Source organism: Micropterus dolomieu, linkage group LG20 (genome assembly GCF_021292245.1).
Source record: "Micropterus dolomieu isolate WLL.071019.BEF.003 ecotype Adirondacks linkage group LG20, ASM2129224v1, whole genome shotgun sequence".
In the NCBI taxonomy this organism is placed as follows: domain Eukaryota; kingdom Metazoa; phylum Chordata; class Actinopteri; order Centrarchiformes; family Centrarchidae; genus Micropterus; species Micropterus dolomieu.
In genome coordinates this window covers 10,057,489-10,076,466 of record NC_060169.1, presented here as the reverse complement: position 1 = coordinate 10,076,466, position 18,978 = coordinate 10,057,489, and the positions used below count along the sequence as shown (strand labels likewise).

General features: G+C 38.7%; 2 protein-coding genes across 4 annotated transcripts in view; both read right to left on the bottom strand.

Annotated features, from left to right (window-relative positions):
- Nucleotides 1-257: 257 nt before the first annotated feature.
- Nucleotides 258-7,347, bottom strand: LOC123958960 (hyaluronan and proteoglycan link protein 3-like). Of its 2 annotated transcripts, none has more exons than XM_046032751.1 (6): nucleotides 6,691-6,836; nucleotides 6,207-6,396; nucleotides 5,886-6,108; nucleotides 4,545-4,690; nucleotides 3,128-3,430; nucleotides 258-2,003 (listed from the first exon to the last, which is right to left on the bottom strand). In XM_046032751.1, exons 2-6 carry the CDS (start codon nucleotides 6,340-6,342, stop codon nucleotides 1,714-1,716), a joined length of 1,098 nt encoding a protein of 365 aa, XP_045888707.1. In that variant the 5' UTR covers nucleotides 6,343-6,396; nucleotides 6,691-6,836; the 3' UTR covers nucleotides 258-1,713. The 2 variants fall into 2 exon arrangements, with proteins under 2 accessions (XP_045888707.1, XP_045888706.1); XM_046032750.1 differs by lacking the exon at nucleotides 6,691-6,836 and adding an exon at nucleotides 7,060-7,347 and having other exon boundaries at nucleotides 259-2,003.
- Nucleotides 7,348-8,615: 1,268 nt separating this feature from the next.
- The window catches only part of LOC123958911 (lactadherin-like), a 13,085-nt gene continuing 2,722 nt past the window's right edge, over nucleotides 8,616-18,978 (bottom strand). Inside the window, exons 2-10 of one of the 2 annotated variants that reach the window (XM_046032651.1) lie at nucleotides 16,081-16,206; nucleotides 15,864-15,995; nucleotides 12,163-12,276; nucleotides 11,590-11,771; nucleotides 11,347-11,502; nucleotides 11,050-11,194; nucleotides 10,232-10,416; nucleotides 9,994-10,146; nucleotides 8,616-9,421 (exon numbers count right to left, since the gene is read on the bottom strand). In XM_046032651.1, the coding sequence (XP_045888607.1) occupies nucleotides 9,278-9,421; nucleotides 9,994-10,146; nucleotides 10,232-10,416; nucleotides 11,050-11,194; nucleotides 11,347-11,502; nucleotides 11,590-11,771; nucleotides 12,163-12,276; nucleotides 15,864-15,995; nucleotides 16,081-16,206 (1,337 nt within the window). In that variant the 3' untranslated portion in view covers nucleotides 8,616-9,277. Of the gene's footprint in view, nucleotides 9,422-9,993; nucleotides 10,147-10,231; nucleotides 10,435-11,049; nucleotides 11,195-11,346; nucleotides 11,503-11,589; nucleotides 11,772-12,162; nucleotides 12,277-15,863; nucleotides 15,996-16,080; nucleotides 16,207-18,978 lie in introns of both variants that reach the window. The other variant, XM_046032650.1, reaches the window with a different exon arrangement.

Here is an 18,978-nt window from a genome sequence, read left to right as displayed (position 1 = left end):
TCAGCGACTCCCTTCATCCCCAAGTGTGACACTGCGGGGAAGATGAAGGGGAGTGCGGAACCAGACTCTTCTAAATGTCACCAAACTGTACAGACAAACTTTGACAAACCACAAGACTGCGATGAATACTACTTCATGAGCCTCGTGAAGATGTTTAAAAAGTTGTCCCCTCAGAAAAAGGCCGACGTCAGGATGAAAATTGAGAGGCTCCTCTTTGAAGCGGAGTTTGAGTAGGAAAAAGGTTTACGCGCACAAAATATTTTTTTGTTTACGATTTATTACACATTTTATTGAATTAACTGAAAGAAGCTTTTGCAGATAAACCCTGAAATATTTTTCCATAGAGTCCTCATCCTAGTCCACCTCATATTCAGTAGAGGTGAAAACTGGATTGTTTACTAGTTCTGGTGAAGCATTGATAATACTCACTCAGCTGAAATGCACCATTGAATTGTGGCCCAAGCACCAATTTGCGTGTTAATTTTAAAAAATTTCATTAATAAAAACAAATTCCTTACTATTGATCCGTACATTAGCATGCAAAAGCCCAGACACTCATATTCATCTGCAATTTGTCAGCAGCAGTCATTTGTGGAATGCGACGCTGCCACCATTTGAGATTTGCCTGTAAACAGTGCACACAAATCACCCTTTGAATTTGTTTAAATGATATGTCAGTTAAATTTCTTACTTACTTACTGAGAAACAAACAACAGTATTAGATGATTGGACTGGACTTCCAGTCTACTCTGGATAAATAGTGTTTAGTCCAGCATGGTGCTAATACCTGCTTTTTCTATACCCATTCCTACAACCACAGAATAAATTTGGTGTTTCCTTTTATGGAGTACTTGTGTGTACAAAAACTGCATCAAATAGTAGAGTAGGTATAAACAAGAGAGTTACAAATGAAAACATGCTTTTTTTTTCTCACAGCCTTCTTGGTTAAAAAGTTTGTTGTGTTAAGTTAGGAAAGGTATTTGTTATACAAAAATAAATTTCCAAAGATGTAAAAACCATTACCCAACACCTGCCTCGATGTGAAAATCACCTGAGGTACATTATACAGTAGGAACAAACCAGTAACAAAATAATCTCAACTGTAAGTCCACCATCAGTCTTCGCATGTCAAGTATGAATATTATTTTGCAACTGCTAATCTCAATGCATTGCTCTAATGTACAAAATGAGATATTCAGGCAGAATGTACTAAGAGAAATATATGAGAGGTAGATATAAAAAAAGGTTTGCACCTGTGGTTCCCTTTTTAACTTGTAATTCCATTAAATGAACGTCGGGGACTCTTGGTGTTTAAGATGTATATCATAACCGCAGCATCCCTGGTTTACTTTACAGCTGGGGAACTTTGTTGCATGTGATACTTCTCCTTCCCAATGTTTCCTAGCTGTATTTTCACTGTCACCCTATCCTTAAAAAATAAAAATTTAATTGTCGATAACCAAGTTAGGAAAAGATTGTTTTTCCTCCATATTAATTGAATGTTTTAAAAGGCATATAGAGAGAAACTTATCTAGTACTTCAGAGAAAAATTTATGAAAAAAGTAAATATAACTTTGAGTAAATTTTTTTTCTGCTTTCTTCTGTCAATCATCAATGGGTTTACACAGTATTAATCAAACAGCTTGCTCATAAAGATTTTTTTTTACATACTTTACATCCCTGACCCTGTAGAAGAGGGGTGGGGGTCTACATTCATTCATTGTCTGGTTTGTAGCAGTAGACTCCATGCTTGTGCTGGGGAGGTGGGAAGCCAAAGCTTTGCACCCCCGGCTCAGAGGGACCACAGTTTGTTCGAGGCCTGGTGATGGGATACCGAACGCTTCCGTCAGCCAGCCAGCCAGCGTCACAGCGGTCCAGCCCTTTGAGTTTCCAGGCAGCGAAGAGTTGTCCGACTTTGGCGATCTCTGCACCGTCCACCTGACAAGCCTGCCGAGCCTCTGTCAGGTTCATCTTGTGTGAAGGCTGAAAATAGTAGACTTTCCCTTTTGAAGGAAGGGAATTTATTGTGAGAGAACTTTCCACAGATTAGATTAGGTTCTTGAACATTTTCATGTTTCCAATATAGACAGACTGAAGTCTGTCCCAGAGACTTCTACATTTTATTTTTTTTAGATAAAGTAATATTGATCCAGGAGATGGGAAATGGGTGTTACACCAGCAACAATAGATGTAAGTACAGACAAATAGAGAATTTATATGTAAAATAAGAAGAGAATAAAATAGAAACTATACAAGAGCAATTCAACCAAGACTCAAACTTACAGGAAATGGCAATACACATGGTACACACAACTGATGTACTGATGTAACTACTATAAATGGTAGCATTGTCTATGCCCTGATGCGCATAGTTTGTATTTAGTGAATAATATGGGATTGTGGTATTTATTCTTTATCCTGTTCTGTTATCAATTGTCTTTGTAGATTTATTGAAATGTCTTATTTGAGTTGTAAGGTGGGAAACCCTTGCTAGAAAACATTAATATGGATGAAAACGCTGTAATTTGTGTTGTCTCTGTGTGTTGTAACAGTTAGCCAGGAGCCCCTGTAACGTGTATAATGTTTAGGAACATATTCAGTGATTACAGGTAGTGAAGCCCATATTATATACAAAACATATACAGTAATTGTTCACTGCTGAGCTGAGGTCAATGCAGACTTCATGAAGCTTCATATTGGTTGCTGCACACTATTTACAGTGACAGTGCCTTCTAATGAGAGGTGACAGGCAGAGAGTCAAAAGAAGTGCTTCTGAGCAAAGATAGTAGAAGCAGTGTGTTGCTTTAGCAAGCCATTCTGTTCGCTTATGAAGAATGGATATTTAGGCCTTTCTCACAGAGGACATTGTAACATATCACAGTAGGAAACACAGAAGTGTAAATAATAATATTGATGACCACTGAATTCCATTTAGCTGCTTTGATATCAGGGTCCTGGTACTGTGCTGGCTCACTGTCACACTGTTCTGTCTAGGATAGAGCCATCTTTAATGTTATTAGTAACACTTTTCCTGCTATAAGTCAAAATCGCCTTTTTTTAGAACCAGATTTTGAACCTGTAACATTGCCGGTCTCACACTTTACACTTCCTAAAAACGCCACCTCACCTTGCAGTGAAGAGGAGAAGCAGAAGACATCATAGCGATGAAGGTGCTGGTGCCGTCTGCCGTAGCTCCGGACACCCGGAGCAAGGCCGTGCCCCCCGCAGGGCACTCTGGGCCGGGTAATGGGGTACTGGACTGTCCCATCAGCCAGCCAGCCTGCATTGCACCAGTTCAGGCCCTCCTTCCAAGACTGAAAGAGCTGTGTGGAGGTGGCCAATGTAGAGTCCTGCTCCTCACAGGCCTGCTTAGCTCCCAGGAAACTCAGATGGTAATGACCACGAGGGTGCTTGTAGGAAAACACCACACCTGGGTGGAGGATTTAATTAGATGGCTTCATGGAGGACAGATTACAGAAAGTATGTGGGTTTCTGTATAACTTTATTGCCATTACAATAGACAGTAACATGTTCACTTAAATACTTATATTATTACTGCTAGTATCAGTACTTCTACTATTACTACTTCTCTTACAGCTACAATTCCTACAACTGTCATTAATGCCACTACCATTATTGATTTTATTTCTTGCAGTACTTCTAAATTCTTCTAAAAGCACAGGCTACTCACTGGGATACAACAGAGCCATCATTCATGTTGTTATCATGTGCTCTCGTCTATCACAAGTCAAAAAGTCTGGTCTGTTAACAAATTACAGTACAAACTGTCCAATCTCTTGCAATGTATAACTTTGTAATGGTGAAAGTGATACATGCCGTACAGAAAACGTGGGCATTGTGCATTTTCAATCATTGTCATCAAAACCTTAAAACACTTATGTTGACAACATAGCTTAACATTTTCTCTATCTTGTTTGACACAAGAACGTGTCATTCTGTTGACACTGACATGTTCACTGACATAAATATTCACTTTTGAGAGATAGACGAAGGATTTTGAGCAAGTTATTGGCTTTTTGCAGGTAATCCACTGTGTAGTGCTGTTTGTACGATCTGATTCGAGAAAAGCATTTACTGTTTTGCAAATGTTAAAGATTATTTAAGAAATGTACCAAAGCAACTGGGAAGTACTATAATCCAGTTAATTCTAACTGCTATAATTGTTAGCAAGCAAGAAAATTATATAACACATTTATTTCCAGGAATTACCATTAATATTACCGTATGTACAGTATACATTCGTACAAGTGTATACTAGTTTAGCAAATAAACAAAAAACTAACAAAATAAAATGAATAAAAATGCATTTAAATGGGAAATTTTAATTTTAAAGGAGACTCAAATGCTTTATAATCAGTAAATGTTCCTTCTTAAATGCTTTGAACTTAAAACACCAGACAATCTATTTCTAAAATGTATCTCTGAATGAAATTAAAACTAGGCTCTGTGTGTGTGCAATGTTTGGACTCACATTGCCTCTGAGAATAAAAGCCATGCTATCAGTGTAGGTGGACATGTTGTACCTCGTAACTCCAGATAAACCAAAGTGCTCTTGTCCTCCAGTCCGTCCACCACCTCGCAGCGGTAACGGCCTGTATCATTCAACTGGAGTCTAGTCATCACAAGTGCAGCATCTCCTGGGAAGTCCTGCCTGAGCTGCACACGGCCCCTGACCAACAGACAACAAGCAGCAGACATACTGTGAGTTACAGTTTTTCTCAAAAGCTTTGGCACAATCGTGGAATTATTGTCAAACTATTTATATGAACATTAGGTCAGTTCACATGATTATAGTAATTTATGATTGCTTTGGCACAAAATGCATTGAGTAAGCCTTGTAGATCAAAATACTTTGCATTTGTTTGTTGTTGAATCATATTTCTCTTAAATGCAATTATACACGTTCATTGGGTAAATCCCTACATGCTAAATAGAGCGACAATCACAACAATCACGACAATCCCCTTCAACCACCACTCTGCCACCCGCCCTGCCCCACCGCTATCTATTCAAAACATAGTCGGGCTTGCCACAAGCAAGATTGTCCAGCAGCATTGCTCAAAAAGTTGCCCCGTGTATCATCAGCTTTAAGCTAGATGGGGAACAATTCAATTTCCTCATAATGTAGAGCAACCAAACGCAACTGCTGTCCAATTTAGCTGACAGGTTCTCAAACAAATTTATACTGCAGGTATAAATATAAAGGTAAAACTTAGTGTTACAGCTGTGGAATGTGGAGCATGCAGGAGACAGTATGGGGCAAGAGTCTGCCTGTGCAAGAGGAATGGCGTTAGAGTGCGGAGTGGTAGTGAGGGTGAGGGGGGCACAGAGGAAAAGGACGAGTCAGGGAAAGGCACAGAGAAATCTCAAATGAGATACAAGCACAATTATAGACATGTAATTAACCATGGCGTGGTATGACAGAGGCTGGTCGGAGAGCCTAATCTGGGCCGGTACACAGTGTCGTCAAATAAGTGTATGGTTTAAAGTATAGTGTGTGCCATGGCTGACATCAATACTATTCAGCTGCCTAAAAATACAATGTTAGCAATTGGACAACATGTCTTTGCATTTTTGGTGTCTTGGTCTAAGAAATGATAAAGGAACCTTTTGTTTTGATGACGATGATTTATTCATTGATGGATTTATATTTGAAACATGAGTCAATTCTTTTGATTGAGTAATCACCTTTTGCAGGTCACAATGGTGTGCTGAATGTACCACGTGGTGTGAGGATTTTGACAGTTGTAAGTTTGTTTCAGTAAATGTGCCAAATCGATAGAAAAACTGTAATACATGGACAAACAAGGTCATACATAACAGAAAAGAATAATCATCAATTAAGTATTTGTCGTTTCAACAACCTGAACTCCCCAAAACTTCGACTGCGGGAGCCAATAGTCACCAGCACATCTGTCTCAGGTCCCCCAGCAGCGGGCAGCCACGACCACTTGACCCGGACTTCCCTTGGTGAGCTCACCTCAGGCTCATGCCAAAACCTGCACGGCATGGTGGCGTTTCCCCTTCTGACTGCAAACACTGATGCCTGAGCAGAATCCATATGAAGCTTGACACCACTGAAATAAACTGTAGGACATATAGACATTATGTAGATCACAGATCACAGACACCCATTTATATTAAAGATCTAACATAAACATGTGTTTTATTGGCCATGCACATACTTTCTTTGTTGCCATTTCCATCGAGGAAGTCGTGGTAGAAGAAGTTGTTTGGGTTTGTGGGGGCAGTCAGGGCCCAGCCTGAGAGAAGCAGCTGAGCCCCCAACAACAGCAGAGCTCGGAGGCAACAAATCATCATGCTGGCTGTAATTACAAATCCTGATCCTCAATGGTCTCTGTGCAATACTGAAGTCTGTGGAGAGAAACCTGGCATTAGCTCGTTCCCTAAAATAGTGGAAAGCTTTTGTATGCATGGTTTTATTGTGTTTCTTTTTATCGATATTTTTTAACAGCGGTTGTTTTGAAAGGACAGGGCCAGTAGAGGGCAGCAGGACACTATGTAAATAAGCTCTGTGTCTATCCTATAAAAATGTTTATGTTGCCACTTCGACAACTTTTGTCTCCGCTTTATAGTCAGAAAATAATGATATATAAAGAAAATAATGTTCCTGCATTGTGGCAACACAAAACTGTTTTTTCAACTCACTTTTTTAAACGGATTTTTAAAAGAATTTAAAATATATAAATGGTGATGATTTGTATTATAGTTAACAGCGGATTTTTTACAGATCAACTGTTTTCAGCCTGTTTTTTTCACCTTTGTATCCTTATTTATGCTAGTCAGTATCGTAATTTGCAATGTGCAACACCAACAATATTGTTGACTGGACCTAGACGCCAGGTGTGAACAAAAAACTAAAAACGTCAACACGTAAAAAGGTCTGATGAATTTAACATTTTTACAGCGAATGTCAGAAGCTCATGTGACTAATAAGGTGATTCGTGTTACAAAGGTGAAAGACCATAGGCTATTTAGCGCACAGTCATTTTGTTAATATTAACTTTCTTCACTTACCGTGCTTTGTTGCTGAGCAGCAAAAGAAAAAGATGCGCAGAGGTCTGGAACAAATCCGTGTCTCGAAGAGGACGCAGGAGTTCTGATGCGCACAATGGGTTTCTGGCCAAAGAACAAAAAGCATCAGTTATGGGTGTAGTTTCCTCAAATCTTTGTCAATGATAAAACAGGTGCAGCTATGCTCGGTTAATAATGACAGGTATAGGCTACTTTAACTGTTTAACTGCTAAAGACTAGCATGACTGTATGCTGTTCTGCCACTACAGCTACAACAGATCGGGCTGGAAACTGTGTGAGTGTTTCTGCTGCCAGTGAATGAAGGGAGGACAGTGACGCCAGAAGAAGTCCATTATTTAATTTATCAGTATTGTACATTTATATTTCAAGTGAACCTATGCAAATTCAGAATGAAAAGATTAATATTTGTTTAATCTTCGTTCCCCTCAACCTGCAAATATTCCCTGAAAATTCAAATTTAAACCTATTCAAAATAACTCCACCATGTTATTTATTCTACCAAACTACTCAGTTTTGGGGGGTACACACAGTTTATACTGCTAATGTTACAGAATCATTACTTTCTGTATTACAGTAGGATCAACCATAACAAATGTTGTCATGTTGTGCAGTTGTTTGTGGAGGAACCTCTTAGGGGAAAACTCCTTTGCATCACTGATAAACTTTCTGAAAGCAGATGTTTGTTGTGTTGGGTCCCCATATAGACTCCAGCTGCCAGCTGTGTTTTCCTGGAAGCACTGTGATCTTTATAGGACATGCTGCTATGCAAGATGTGTTAGAGATAATCCGTCATCCACTGCATTCACTTCATAGAGATGAGCTGTTGCCAGGGGCCAAACATACCAGGACGGTGAGCTTAGCAGGGAAATGAGTGGCTAACAGGGTGTAATTACTCTTGTAAACAGCAGACCAAGAGAGAGAGAGCTTTAAAGAGACCTTTCATGTTAGGTTTGGACAGTGAAATGTTATAAAAGGAGGTCTCCTTTTTGGATTCTATCAACTGTTATATAATGTATAATAATAAAAAATAATGCAGAGATTAAACCTAAAATGGGCAGTGCTGTGCTTTTTAATAAGCATGTTCGTCCTGTGTATCCTCTATGTGGCCTCACTGAGCAGTCTGTTGATGCAGAAATCAGCCACCAACACCCACGCTGACATGGACATTGTCTGGCCAAGTGGGACTCTATGGCCAGCAGTTGGAACTGTTACGTAAATGGTGACATTAAGTACATCAGCTCATACTAATGCATGACAAAGACATGTTTTGCGTCTCTTGACTGAAAAAAAGAAAAACACACACACAAATATTTCTTTTAACATTTAATAAATGATCTCATGTTCAAGACCAACAATATATTTAAAAAAAAGAATGTAATGTAAAACAATGTTTATTTTCTACACATTTTTCTACATATTTCACATTTGTTGTAAACAGATAAAATTACAATGAAATTAAATGTAAGAACGAAGTGGAAAAACCTGCTTAAATGTGTAAAAAAAAAAAGACGTGACAAAACACAAAAAGCTCTACGCAGTTAAAAATTAGAACATTTTAATTTTCTATTCTTAGAAATATTATTTCTTTCAGGATAGTTGCTAAATTATATATCTAAATTATTCTCTATATTGCACAGGCCCTGCATCTTCATGCTAGTTTGTCTCGAGTAACTAAACAGCAGTTGGACAACGTGCATTGTGATATATAGTGAGTAGTATGTTAGTGAGGCTGTTTGTCCCCTGCATACTTTTAAAACTACAAAAAACTACTTGTTAAGTGGTGTGGGACTGCAAAAGAAGGACAGAAATTTAAATAAAAAATGGCAAATTAGCTTGGAATACAACTGGAAGAGCAATATTATCAAGTGTCCAAACTCACAACAATTCTTAGGAGCAAATAATATGGACTAAGAGCAAATCTATGCATATTTAGGTAATATCCAAAACTATTAAGACTCAAATCATAGATACTTCATAGACGATTCTCTGTGAGCAATGTCAAACAATCATATTAAAATAAACATTAAATAGATCACTAGTCAGAAAGTGCTACAAGTGTTACAGTCCCAGCAGCCAACAGGATGTTTACCCAGAGAAACAAAAGGATTATTCTGTTCATGATCCATTCCTCTGCTGTGGTTTGAGGAGATGGAGTGACTGGATGAGAATGGAGCACTGTTAGATGGTGATTGAAGAGTTTCTAGTCATCGCAGCCCAGCAGCTCCATGCGTAGAGTGATGCGCTCGTGCCACTCCCAGGGGACGACTCTGACATATCGGGCGTAGAACGGAGGCTCAAATAGATTCTTCTTATGGGTGTTGTTGTCGATGTTGCCTTGGAAAAGCTGCAAATAAATGTTAAAGATATAGTCTAAGTAAATATAACATAACTTCATTTTCCACTGGGCCCAACCAAGCTAATGTATTTGGTGAATACATCCACCAAATGTCTTACTGATCAATTGTCATCAGGGGCTGTGTTAATCAAACTGAGCTGTGCTGCCTTCTGACAACCTAACGACCCAGATCCTCACAGCACCACCCAGACGTTCAGAGCATTCAGACAAGAGCCCTGGGCCGCATCATTATGTCTTGAGACTACTAGTTCTATGCTCAGTAAAAACATCAAAGCTTGTTTTACAGTTTTCTTGGATCATCTCAGAGGCTATGGTAAGGTGAGAAAGGGCCTTCCACTGCTCCAGAAAGAGCCAAAAATCAACCTCATCATTAAGGGAAAGAGAGAAACAGACAAGCTGACATTATGTGTGACTTTTCGGACTTGTTTTTACAAACGGTAGGCTTTGTGTGTTACTTTTTAAAGACTATGGTTTATGCAAAAACACTTCAGAAAAGAGGTATTAAATTATTCAACACTCCTTTTAAAGAAAATACATTTAGGGATTCACATATGTCTTACCTTATCATTGCCGGTGTTCTCTTTCACCATACTCCATGACTCTCCATCGTTACTGTAAGCAACTTTAAACACTGACACAAACTGCACCACACCAAAGTCCTTTGCTCCCTGTGTGATGATGCCTGTGAGGCGCTTTGTCTTCTCTAGATCCACCTGGTGAAGGAACAAAGAAAAACCGTTATACTCTGCAACATTTGCTGGCCTCAAACGACATTTTTACCGCTTAGGTTTCCCCCACCTGAATCCACTCGGAGCGGTTGTTGTAGGCAGGAGACCAGGCGTTTGTCTTTCCCTGCTTATCCAGTCGTGCAAACTGAGGGTGCCATGTGAAGGTATCGATGCCCCATGTGCGGTAAGAGCTGGAGGCTGAAAGCTGCCCATCTGAGATCAGGCGAGACTTCATTCCCAGAGGCTCTGAACAACCTGCCGTGTTTGAATGAACTGTGAATCAAAAGCAGATGGAAAGGTGGAGGGAGAGAAAGCCAAAAGGACAGAAAGAGGGGTAAAAAAACACCCAAAGAAAAGACAAATTAATTCCCCCTTCATCCATTTGAAGAAAATTAGAAATATTAAGAAGAATGTGTCTGATTAAAATCATTTAACCCACCAATGACCAAGTGGAAGGAACAGAAAGAGGCAAAGAAAGTAGAAGAAACTGCATGCAATAAAGAGCACAGAGCTACAATACATATGCTGTGCATTTAAATTCACCATGTTTCTCTGTAAACATTATCTGTCATGTTTAAAGAAGACAAACGACAAAAAGGATTCTGTTTCATGTGTGCTTGGAATTGCTGCTTTTCTTGTTGCATAGTGAGCCATAGTGACCTTGCATAGCCGTATTATGCAGCTGAAATAAACCCTTTGACTGTCATCATGTTTGTCAGTTTAACCACAACAAGAAGAAACCAACGTAGTAAAAAAGAGAATTTGTTAACTTTTCACCGTTTCAGGGTTTACCAAGGCTATAACTTGACTTGAGCTTACATCAAATTTTTTTTTCTATCCACCATTATTATCTGCCAAAATTGTTCCGGGTGTTTTCTGTGTGTTTACCATTGAGTTCACAGCCCACAAGCTCCATGCGCAACGTGCAGGCCTTGCGGCAAATCACTGGGATGATGCGGATGTACTGGGCTATGATAGGAGGGTCAAAAAGATTGGTCTTTGTGCTGTCGTTATCTGTGTTGCCCACGAAAACCTGCAGCACACAGATGTGGAAAATTAGGTGAGTAAGCTGAAGAAAGAGACGCTTTCTGTGGAATCTACTGTTTAAGATTACGTAAAAGCTGCTAGTACAGTGAGAAAAAGTAAGTACGTGTGGTGTATTTAATACAATGGAAGTCCTCTAACCTTGTCCCTCCGTTGGCCATCCACTCTGTAAGTAGTGTAAGTGTTTCCATCAAAGCTGCTCGCCACCTTGAAGGCCTTGATGTACTCAGCCGTGCCCATGCGACTGGCACCCTGAGTGATGATGCCCGTCAGACGCATCTTCTGCTGCATATTAATCTGTTTTTAACAAAAGGAAATGTGTTATTCCACTTCTCAGCTCTCATTGGTCAGCCTCACAATTTTTTAAGTGTTCACTTTGCTCACCTCGAGCCAGGGGTTCCTGTCATGGCCGGCTGACGTCCAGGCATTTACGAAGCCTTGGTTGTTGAGCCGAGCCAACTCTGGGCCCCAGCGCTGAAGACCTAGAATGCCGTAGTGCACAGAGGAAGCTGAAATCTGGGACTTCACGATTGCTCCTCCCTCCATCCCCAGCAGAGAAATGCAACCTGGAAAACAGCCATTAAAATATTATCAAGGATGGAAGCAAGTTATTTAGAGTATTTTTGAGTTATTTTTACCTTTCCACACTTTAAATCACATTTTAATTATATTTGTTGAGTGTCCACTGAAAACCTATGAGTGATTCTGGTGATAAAAAAAAATATATTCGGTATTTTCTAAGTTTTCCACTTAAAAAATAAGTTTTACTTTTAGTTATGCTTGAGTAAACAAGTAGTTCAGTATTTGTTTGGATATTATACCACACATATTTTGTCGCTGTCTTTGATGTTGTTTAAATAAAAAAAGGGAGGTTTTGTAGAAAAGCAAATGACATGAAGCTAAGCCTATATGAGAAAAGTTTGTGAAATGAATTGACATGGTAGCTGGTGAACATACGTAGCTGGCACTGCTTTCCAACATAAGGTGAGGTGCATTGGCAGGTGTAGTCTCCATCAAGATCTCGACACATCCCTCCATTCTTACAGGGCTGGTCGGCACAATCATTCACATCTGAAAAAGACAACAACTTACTGTTTTATTTTTCAACTAACTTTCGTCAGGGATTAGAGAGATAAATAGAGAGAAATATTCTGTGAAACACAACAGTCAGAAAAAAAGATGACAGTTAGAGATGTGGTGCACACCACCTGCTCACAAACCACTCAGGGAGAGAACAGAGAGGTGTTGAGGCAGGTGGAGGGCCACAATAGCTTCACTGTGTCTGAAACATACAGTTAAATCTAACTTGATGACAGAAATGTCCCTGAGGGCAATGCTGAGGAGGCGGGACACTCTTGGCAACCAGTTTAAAGGGCACAGCAGGTTAGGGATGAAAGGCCATGGTTGATAATTGTATTTTGTAATATGACTCGATGAATGTGAGCAGACACAGGTGATTTTAGGAGGTTATTTCCATGTGGTGACTACTAACTAACGGTGTGTATTGTGGCAACTGGATAATAAGAATGGAGATCATAAAGACTTCAGATATCCACAAAGAACACGTGTAACAACTGGTCTCTTTAGAATACATTTTGTATTTCAGCTGATGATAAAATGAATCAATAAAAATGGCATATATGAGGTTTTTCAGCCTTTTTCCTTACACTACAAATCCACATTTATAAAAGTCTTGCTTTCCTCCACAGTAACCTTAGCACCAAAGCATGTCTGTGGTCTCTTCCTGTCTCCCCTTTGAAAACTGCCCATGAAATGATCTCTCTCTCCACTCTCCACAAGGTGGCATACTCGCGCAGCATGTCTACATGGTTTATCTAGGGCAGTGGGATAAATTAATCATTTCAGCAGGACAGCAGCACATTTTACGCTTTTTGTTCATCTTTAAAAAGGACCTAAATATTTTCACAGAGGGATGGAAAACCAAATGGTAAAAGAAATTATAATTCAAACATACAGACGTTAGACCAAACAACGTACCAACCAAATGACATAACCAGGGTGTGAACTACAGGGTAGTCAAAGAAGCATGGCTCCTCTTAATAGGACATGAGCTCACCTAAAAACATGATTTGTGAGATTTTGGGGGTCATATTGACAATATGATACCTATGCTATTTTTGCCGTGCATTTCTTTTTTCTCTCATCATGGATCATGCGAATATAATTAAAATTCATGTTAGTAAAGATAATCAGCATGCATGTTATTCTTGTCACCTCCATCAAAGCGTAGCAGTGCAATATCATAAACTTCACTCACTTTAACTCAAAAACAAGTGAGCTCCCTCAAAAACCATGGTACAGTTTGCACAATGGACATAACACACCTCACTGTCAGTACTTTTTTCTAAATACAGCTGGGTTATTGAGTTCTGCCGGGACATCAGGTGACTGCAGGTAAACCAGCTGATAAGACAAAACTAACAGTGTGGTTTTACTGGAGGACTTGTAATAAGATCTCTTGGTAATGATAGTCTTTGCATATTGACATTAAGATTTGGTTAAAAACAGTAGTTCTTTCAGTAAATTATTGGTTTTGACTAGATCTCAATTTATGTCTCCTCTGAAGCCAGATCATGTCTGAGTGCAGCTCCACACCCTGTTGTTTGCTCCAAGCGGATTCACTCAAAACCCACGGCTAAACAAAACAAGGTTTTTGGATTATACCAGAAATTGTAAGGAATCTAATCTAATCTACTTAATTTTTTGCATACTGCCATTTATACTCCTCATACGTATATCTATATGTTTAGCTGCCAACAAAATAATATAATATTGTAAGCATGTACATGTGTTAATCTAATCTTAAATATACTTGAGCCCCACCTGAAAAAATCAAAAAGGAAGAAAAAGAAGCCTAAACTGCATCTAAATAAAAGCGGTGTAATTGTTAATTAAAATTTGTATCAGTTCAGAACACATAATATGTGCATGTACAAATAATGTATTCTTATTCAGGTACACCGTTAGTAAGATTTTGTATCTAGCTAAATCTTGGCTTATGCATGCAAGTAATACATCAAATGACAAAACTGATGTATTGTACTGAAGTGCTCTGTGGTGTTAATGTAAGATGCAAGATAAGTAAGATTCCACTTTAAATTTCCTTTTTGTCCTGCCTTCTTTTACCTGCCTTATGAACCCTAAATAACTCCACTAGGACACGACAATACAGTACTACCAGTACTAAACAGATGACAGGTTGACGTAATGCCCCATGCGTCTGTTTAATTCTTGTTCCTGTTAACACTAAGAGGATTGGTCACAACTTAGAAACAAATGCCTGCATGTCTGTGACAACACTGGCACACCACAGCTAATAACACTAAGAAGCAGGTGATCCTAACCAATAGAAGGACCATGAAATAGCCTTAATTAGCTCTGGGATTATTTTTCACGTATTGTATTGGGAACACTGTTGACATGACATTCATGCCAAGTAAGCGTGAATTAAACAAATATGCTATACAGAAAAGTGATGCTTCATTGTTTCTAGTGTTACTTGCAGATGAAATCCAACTATTGTTAATTTCTTACAAAGTAACTTTGCCTTGTTAACCTTTGACATCCTATATAACTACTATTATATCATTAGCTATGAATTTATGTATGCGCTTTTACTGTACATAATATATGGGACAGGTTCCACCTCCACTCAAAACCAGACTGAATCAAAATTGAAAAATTAGAAAAAGTTTGGGAGTAGACGACCAAATGGCACATACACTACAATTGGTGGTCAGTCTGTGGGCTTCGGGGTTAGCTGTTCATTTACAAAAATACCTCTTCAGTAACAGCATGAGCTAAAGTCCTGAGAGTTAAAGCTATATTTTCAAACTATAATTATATAATAAATCTGTGGGTTTTGCTCACAACAGTCATACACACTAAGCTCATAGTTGTTTCTCTTCCAAATTATGCTGTCATAGTTCAGACCCACTTCTTTTTTTTACGCCAGAGGATTTTGAAAATGATAATAATTCACCCTTGTAGAAAATAATCCGATATTTCCTTCCTTTTCTTCCACTAATAAACCCAAATGTCAGCAACAATAAGACAACTTGGTCATTTTATTAAGAGGATATGATGGAATTCACTATTATCAAATTCATCTGATTTGGTCAAGCTTAAGCCCAAACAGTGTTGAACCTGTGTGGAAGGCGTCTGCATGCTAAGAGACTTGGAGTGGTCTTTCACTAATTAGCCAAACAGAATGACCGCAGAACCCGCTGAATGAACCCCTTTCATGGAACTGCTGAGCTGACTACACGTTTCTCTCACTGCCGATGCTATGACAGGATGGAAAAACCTCATGTGTTCACACTTCTGCTGAAAGTGGAACTGCTATTTGCATTACACTGCCTACTGACTTGTTTAGACAAAATTAGACTCGACTTTCTCCTATTTGCTTATTTTTTCTTGTATTAGAAACCATCAGTATTATCAGTTTAGTTATCCCTTTTGAATTTCATTAATTAAATAGCAAGATATCTTGTGAGAAACTGACATGATAATACAAAGGGGATGATACTAACCTGAGAGTAAAATTCAAAGATGGTGATTGTAAATGTGTAGCTGTATATGTGTACAGGGCAGGAGAAGCAGCTCAGAATCATTAATCACATGCAGAAGTAACTTACTGATCTGGCAGTGCACTCCCTCGAAGCCGGGCTGGCACTTGCAGATGTACTCGTTGAAAACGTCTCCTCGTCTAGTCGGAGCGATGACCTCGCATGAGCCATCGTTCTTACAGGGGTTAGGATTGCAGGGTCCTGAGGGAAGGAGGAAGAAAAGGGATTACTCAGAGTGTATGATTTACCTTGATAATCCCTCCAAAAAAGCTCCTCTTTGCTGTACCCGTCTCTGTGAGGTTGCAGGCGTCTCCACCGAAGCCATCCGCACAGATACAGATGAATGGATCCTCTCCTACCCCTGTCACACATGTTCCTCCATTATGGCAAAGATTCACCTCACAGTAGTCACCTGAGTAAATGAGAGACAAACAGGGAGTGGATAAAAGGTATAAAATCCCTACAACACTCTATAAGTACGCGGTAAAAAAAACAACACCTACTGCCAGTGCAATTCACATTTGACCCATTTTGTTGCACAATGGTGGTGTATTTGACTTGTTACCATAGACACCATGGACTGCAGACCCAACACATGTTTTTTGAGACCATGCTGTTTGGCCTCCTGGTCTTACGTTATCGCTGTTGCTCTCTCAGAGATGGTGGAATTAGTACACAAATCCTGTACTTAAGTAAAAGTACAGATACCCTTGCTAAATATTACGTTTTTATTTATTAAGTCTTCAATTTAAATGTCAACTTGAGTCGAAGTACAAAAGTACCTGGTTTTAAAAATACTTAAGTATCAAAAGTACTATTAGTATGGTTATGTTTGTCAGGGGTTGCTGACATGACACGTGTAATTTAAAAATACAGTAGGCAAACTTATATTTATTAAACAATGGCATTCTTTATAAACAGGTTGCCCTTTCGATAATAATTCCAGTTACTCAGTTATATGTATGTGTGTGTGTGTGTGTGTGTGTGTGTGTGTGTTTGTGTGTGCATCTACTTAAGTAAAAGTACTAATACCACATACCACACTTTGAAAATACTACATAACAAGTAAAAGTCCTGCATTGGAAACGTTACTAAAGTAAGAAAATGCAAATATAATCAAGAAAATGTACTTACAGTATTAAAAGTAAAAGTACTCATTGCAGAAAGAAAATGTCCTGTGACTATTCTATATTAGATTATCATCATTACTCATGCATTAATGCAATGCTTGCTTTGTGCAACCAAAAGAACAAAACTCAAACTTTTTACAAATTCATTAAATTAATTAAAAGAAAAAGCAGCAAATCTTCACATTTCAGAAGCTGGAACCATGAAATGTTTTTACATGAAAAATGTGTGTAAGTTTATTTAATCTAATAATCGTGTACCTGTATAAAAAATTGGGTAGTTTAATTTATAACAAAACATATTTTATTAAGTCAATATGTTTTATGTGTAAAAATCTTAATTTGTAAAGTAACTAGTAACTGAAGCTGTCAGAAAAATGTAGTAAAGTAAAAAGTACATCTCTCTCTGAGGTGTGGCGGAGTAGAAGCAGAAAGTGTCATGAAAAGAAAACACTCAAGCAAAGTACAAGTACATCAAATTTGTACTTAAGTACAGTACTTGAGTAAATGTACTTAGTTATTGTCCACCTACAAGTTTAAGCAACAGCTGAACAGGACCAGGCTCCCACTCATTCTCAGGAGGTTGTCGGAAGTCATTTAGAAAAATTAATTAATTTAGTATGTTAAGTTTAAAAAAAACAGGTAGATTGTGGGGAAAACTAAGAGTGAGTGACAACAATTCATCACAAAATCATTCCGGGAAAAACAATTAGTGTCCTCCAACAAATTAAGTATTGCACTTCCATAAATTTGGGGGACTTGGAAGATACAGATAAAAAAGAATCACCAATGAAGCAGCAGAGCCTGAGATATTCTTATATATATATATAACTTTTAATAATAATAATAATAATAATAATAATAATGAATTACATTTATATAGCGCTTTATCATACATACTCAAAGAGCTTCACAGTGAAGTCGGGGGGAGTCCTCAACCACCACCAATGTGTAGCACCCACCTGGGTGATGCACGGCAGCCATTTAGCGCCAGAACGCTCACCACACATCAGCTTGAGGCAAAACTTTTAGATTTTAACCAAAACTAGACAGTAGGTTGACTCCAAAACACAAGATCCTACATTCCCATAATTCAATTTGCTTAGCATATTTCGCTATACCCTTCCTCCAAGGAAATGGCCATGTATTTTAAACTCCACAGCCCCCAGTTTGGAGCAGAAGTATCTGCTAAAATGTGTTTTCTCCAAACCATAACCAAAATAAGCCTCATGACATTACCGGGGTTCTCACTGGCTGAATAGTGCTGTTTGTGGCAAATAAAAGGAAGGAAATAGTAAGATTGGTGCCCCTTTAATATCAAAGTGGCATTTAGAAGCATCCAAGGGTTGAGTTTGAATATGTGTCAGAATCTGTATTGGGAGGGGGAAAAGTGGGACCTTTTGTGTTTCCACTTTGTTGCTGGAGTGTCTGGCCTGAAGATTTGTAACAACAGTGGTGCTGCAGCTTCGGCTCTGAAGCCCTAAGTGCTGAGTCACAGATCCAGGCTGGATCAGGAAAATAATGGAAGAGACCTCCAGTGGGAGTGGTGTGGCACCGACTCATGAGTCACACTAGAGCTACCAAAAATTAATTAAGTAATAATCTTTATATTTTTATTTATTTATAACCAGTCCATTGACTCATTAAATGCCACACCTGAGTCACTATTCAAACTCTAAGCAGCCCCAGGTGGAACTACTGGACATTGTTGTCATTTTCTTTGGCATCAGTGAGGTAAAAGACGTCTAGGAACTTCTTACTGGAAAGTATACAACCACAATAAGGAGACATAGAAATGTGATCTTGATTATAGGAACTTTGTATGCTTTTCATCTGTTTTATACATTAGTGACAGTTGTTGTCAAACCTTTATGAACTGGGCAGACTAACTTTGCTACTGAAGTGAGAAGTTTCAGCAAATCTGAGCACAACCATGACAGACATAGTCAGTGACCAGATTTATACAGCAAAAAATGTGAGTTATCATAATGGTTTGTCTGGTTTAATGAAATTGATTGCAATAGAGTTATTGTGGAAACTAAACCCTAATAAGCTGC

Coding starts and splice junctions, on each gene's coding strand:
- LOC123958960 (XM_046032750.1), bottom strand. CDS start 6,342: ATGATGATTTGTTGCCTCCGAGCTCTGCTGTTGTTGGGGGCTCAGCTG. Junction 4,691..5,885: donor CGAAGTTTTGGGGAGTTCAG/GTTGTTGAAACG, acceptor TCTGTTGGTCAG/GGGCCGTGTGCAGCTCAGGC. Junction 2,004..3,127: donor CTTCTCCTCTTCACTGCAAG/GTGAGGTGGCGT, acceptor TTCCTTCAAAAG/GGAAAGTCTACTATTTTCAG.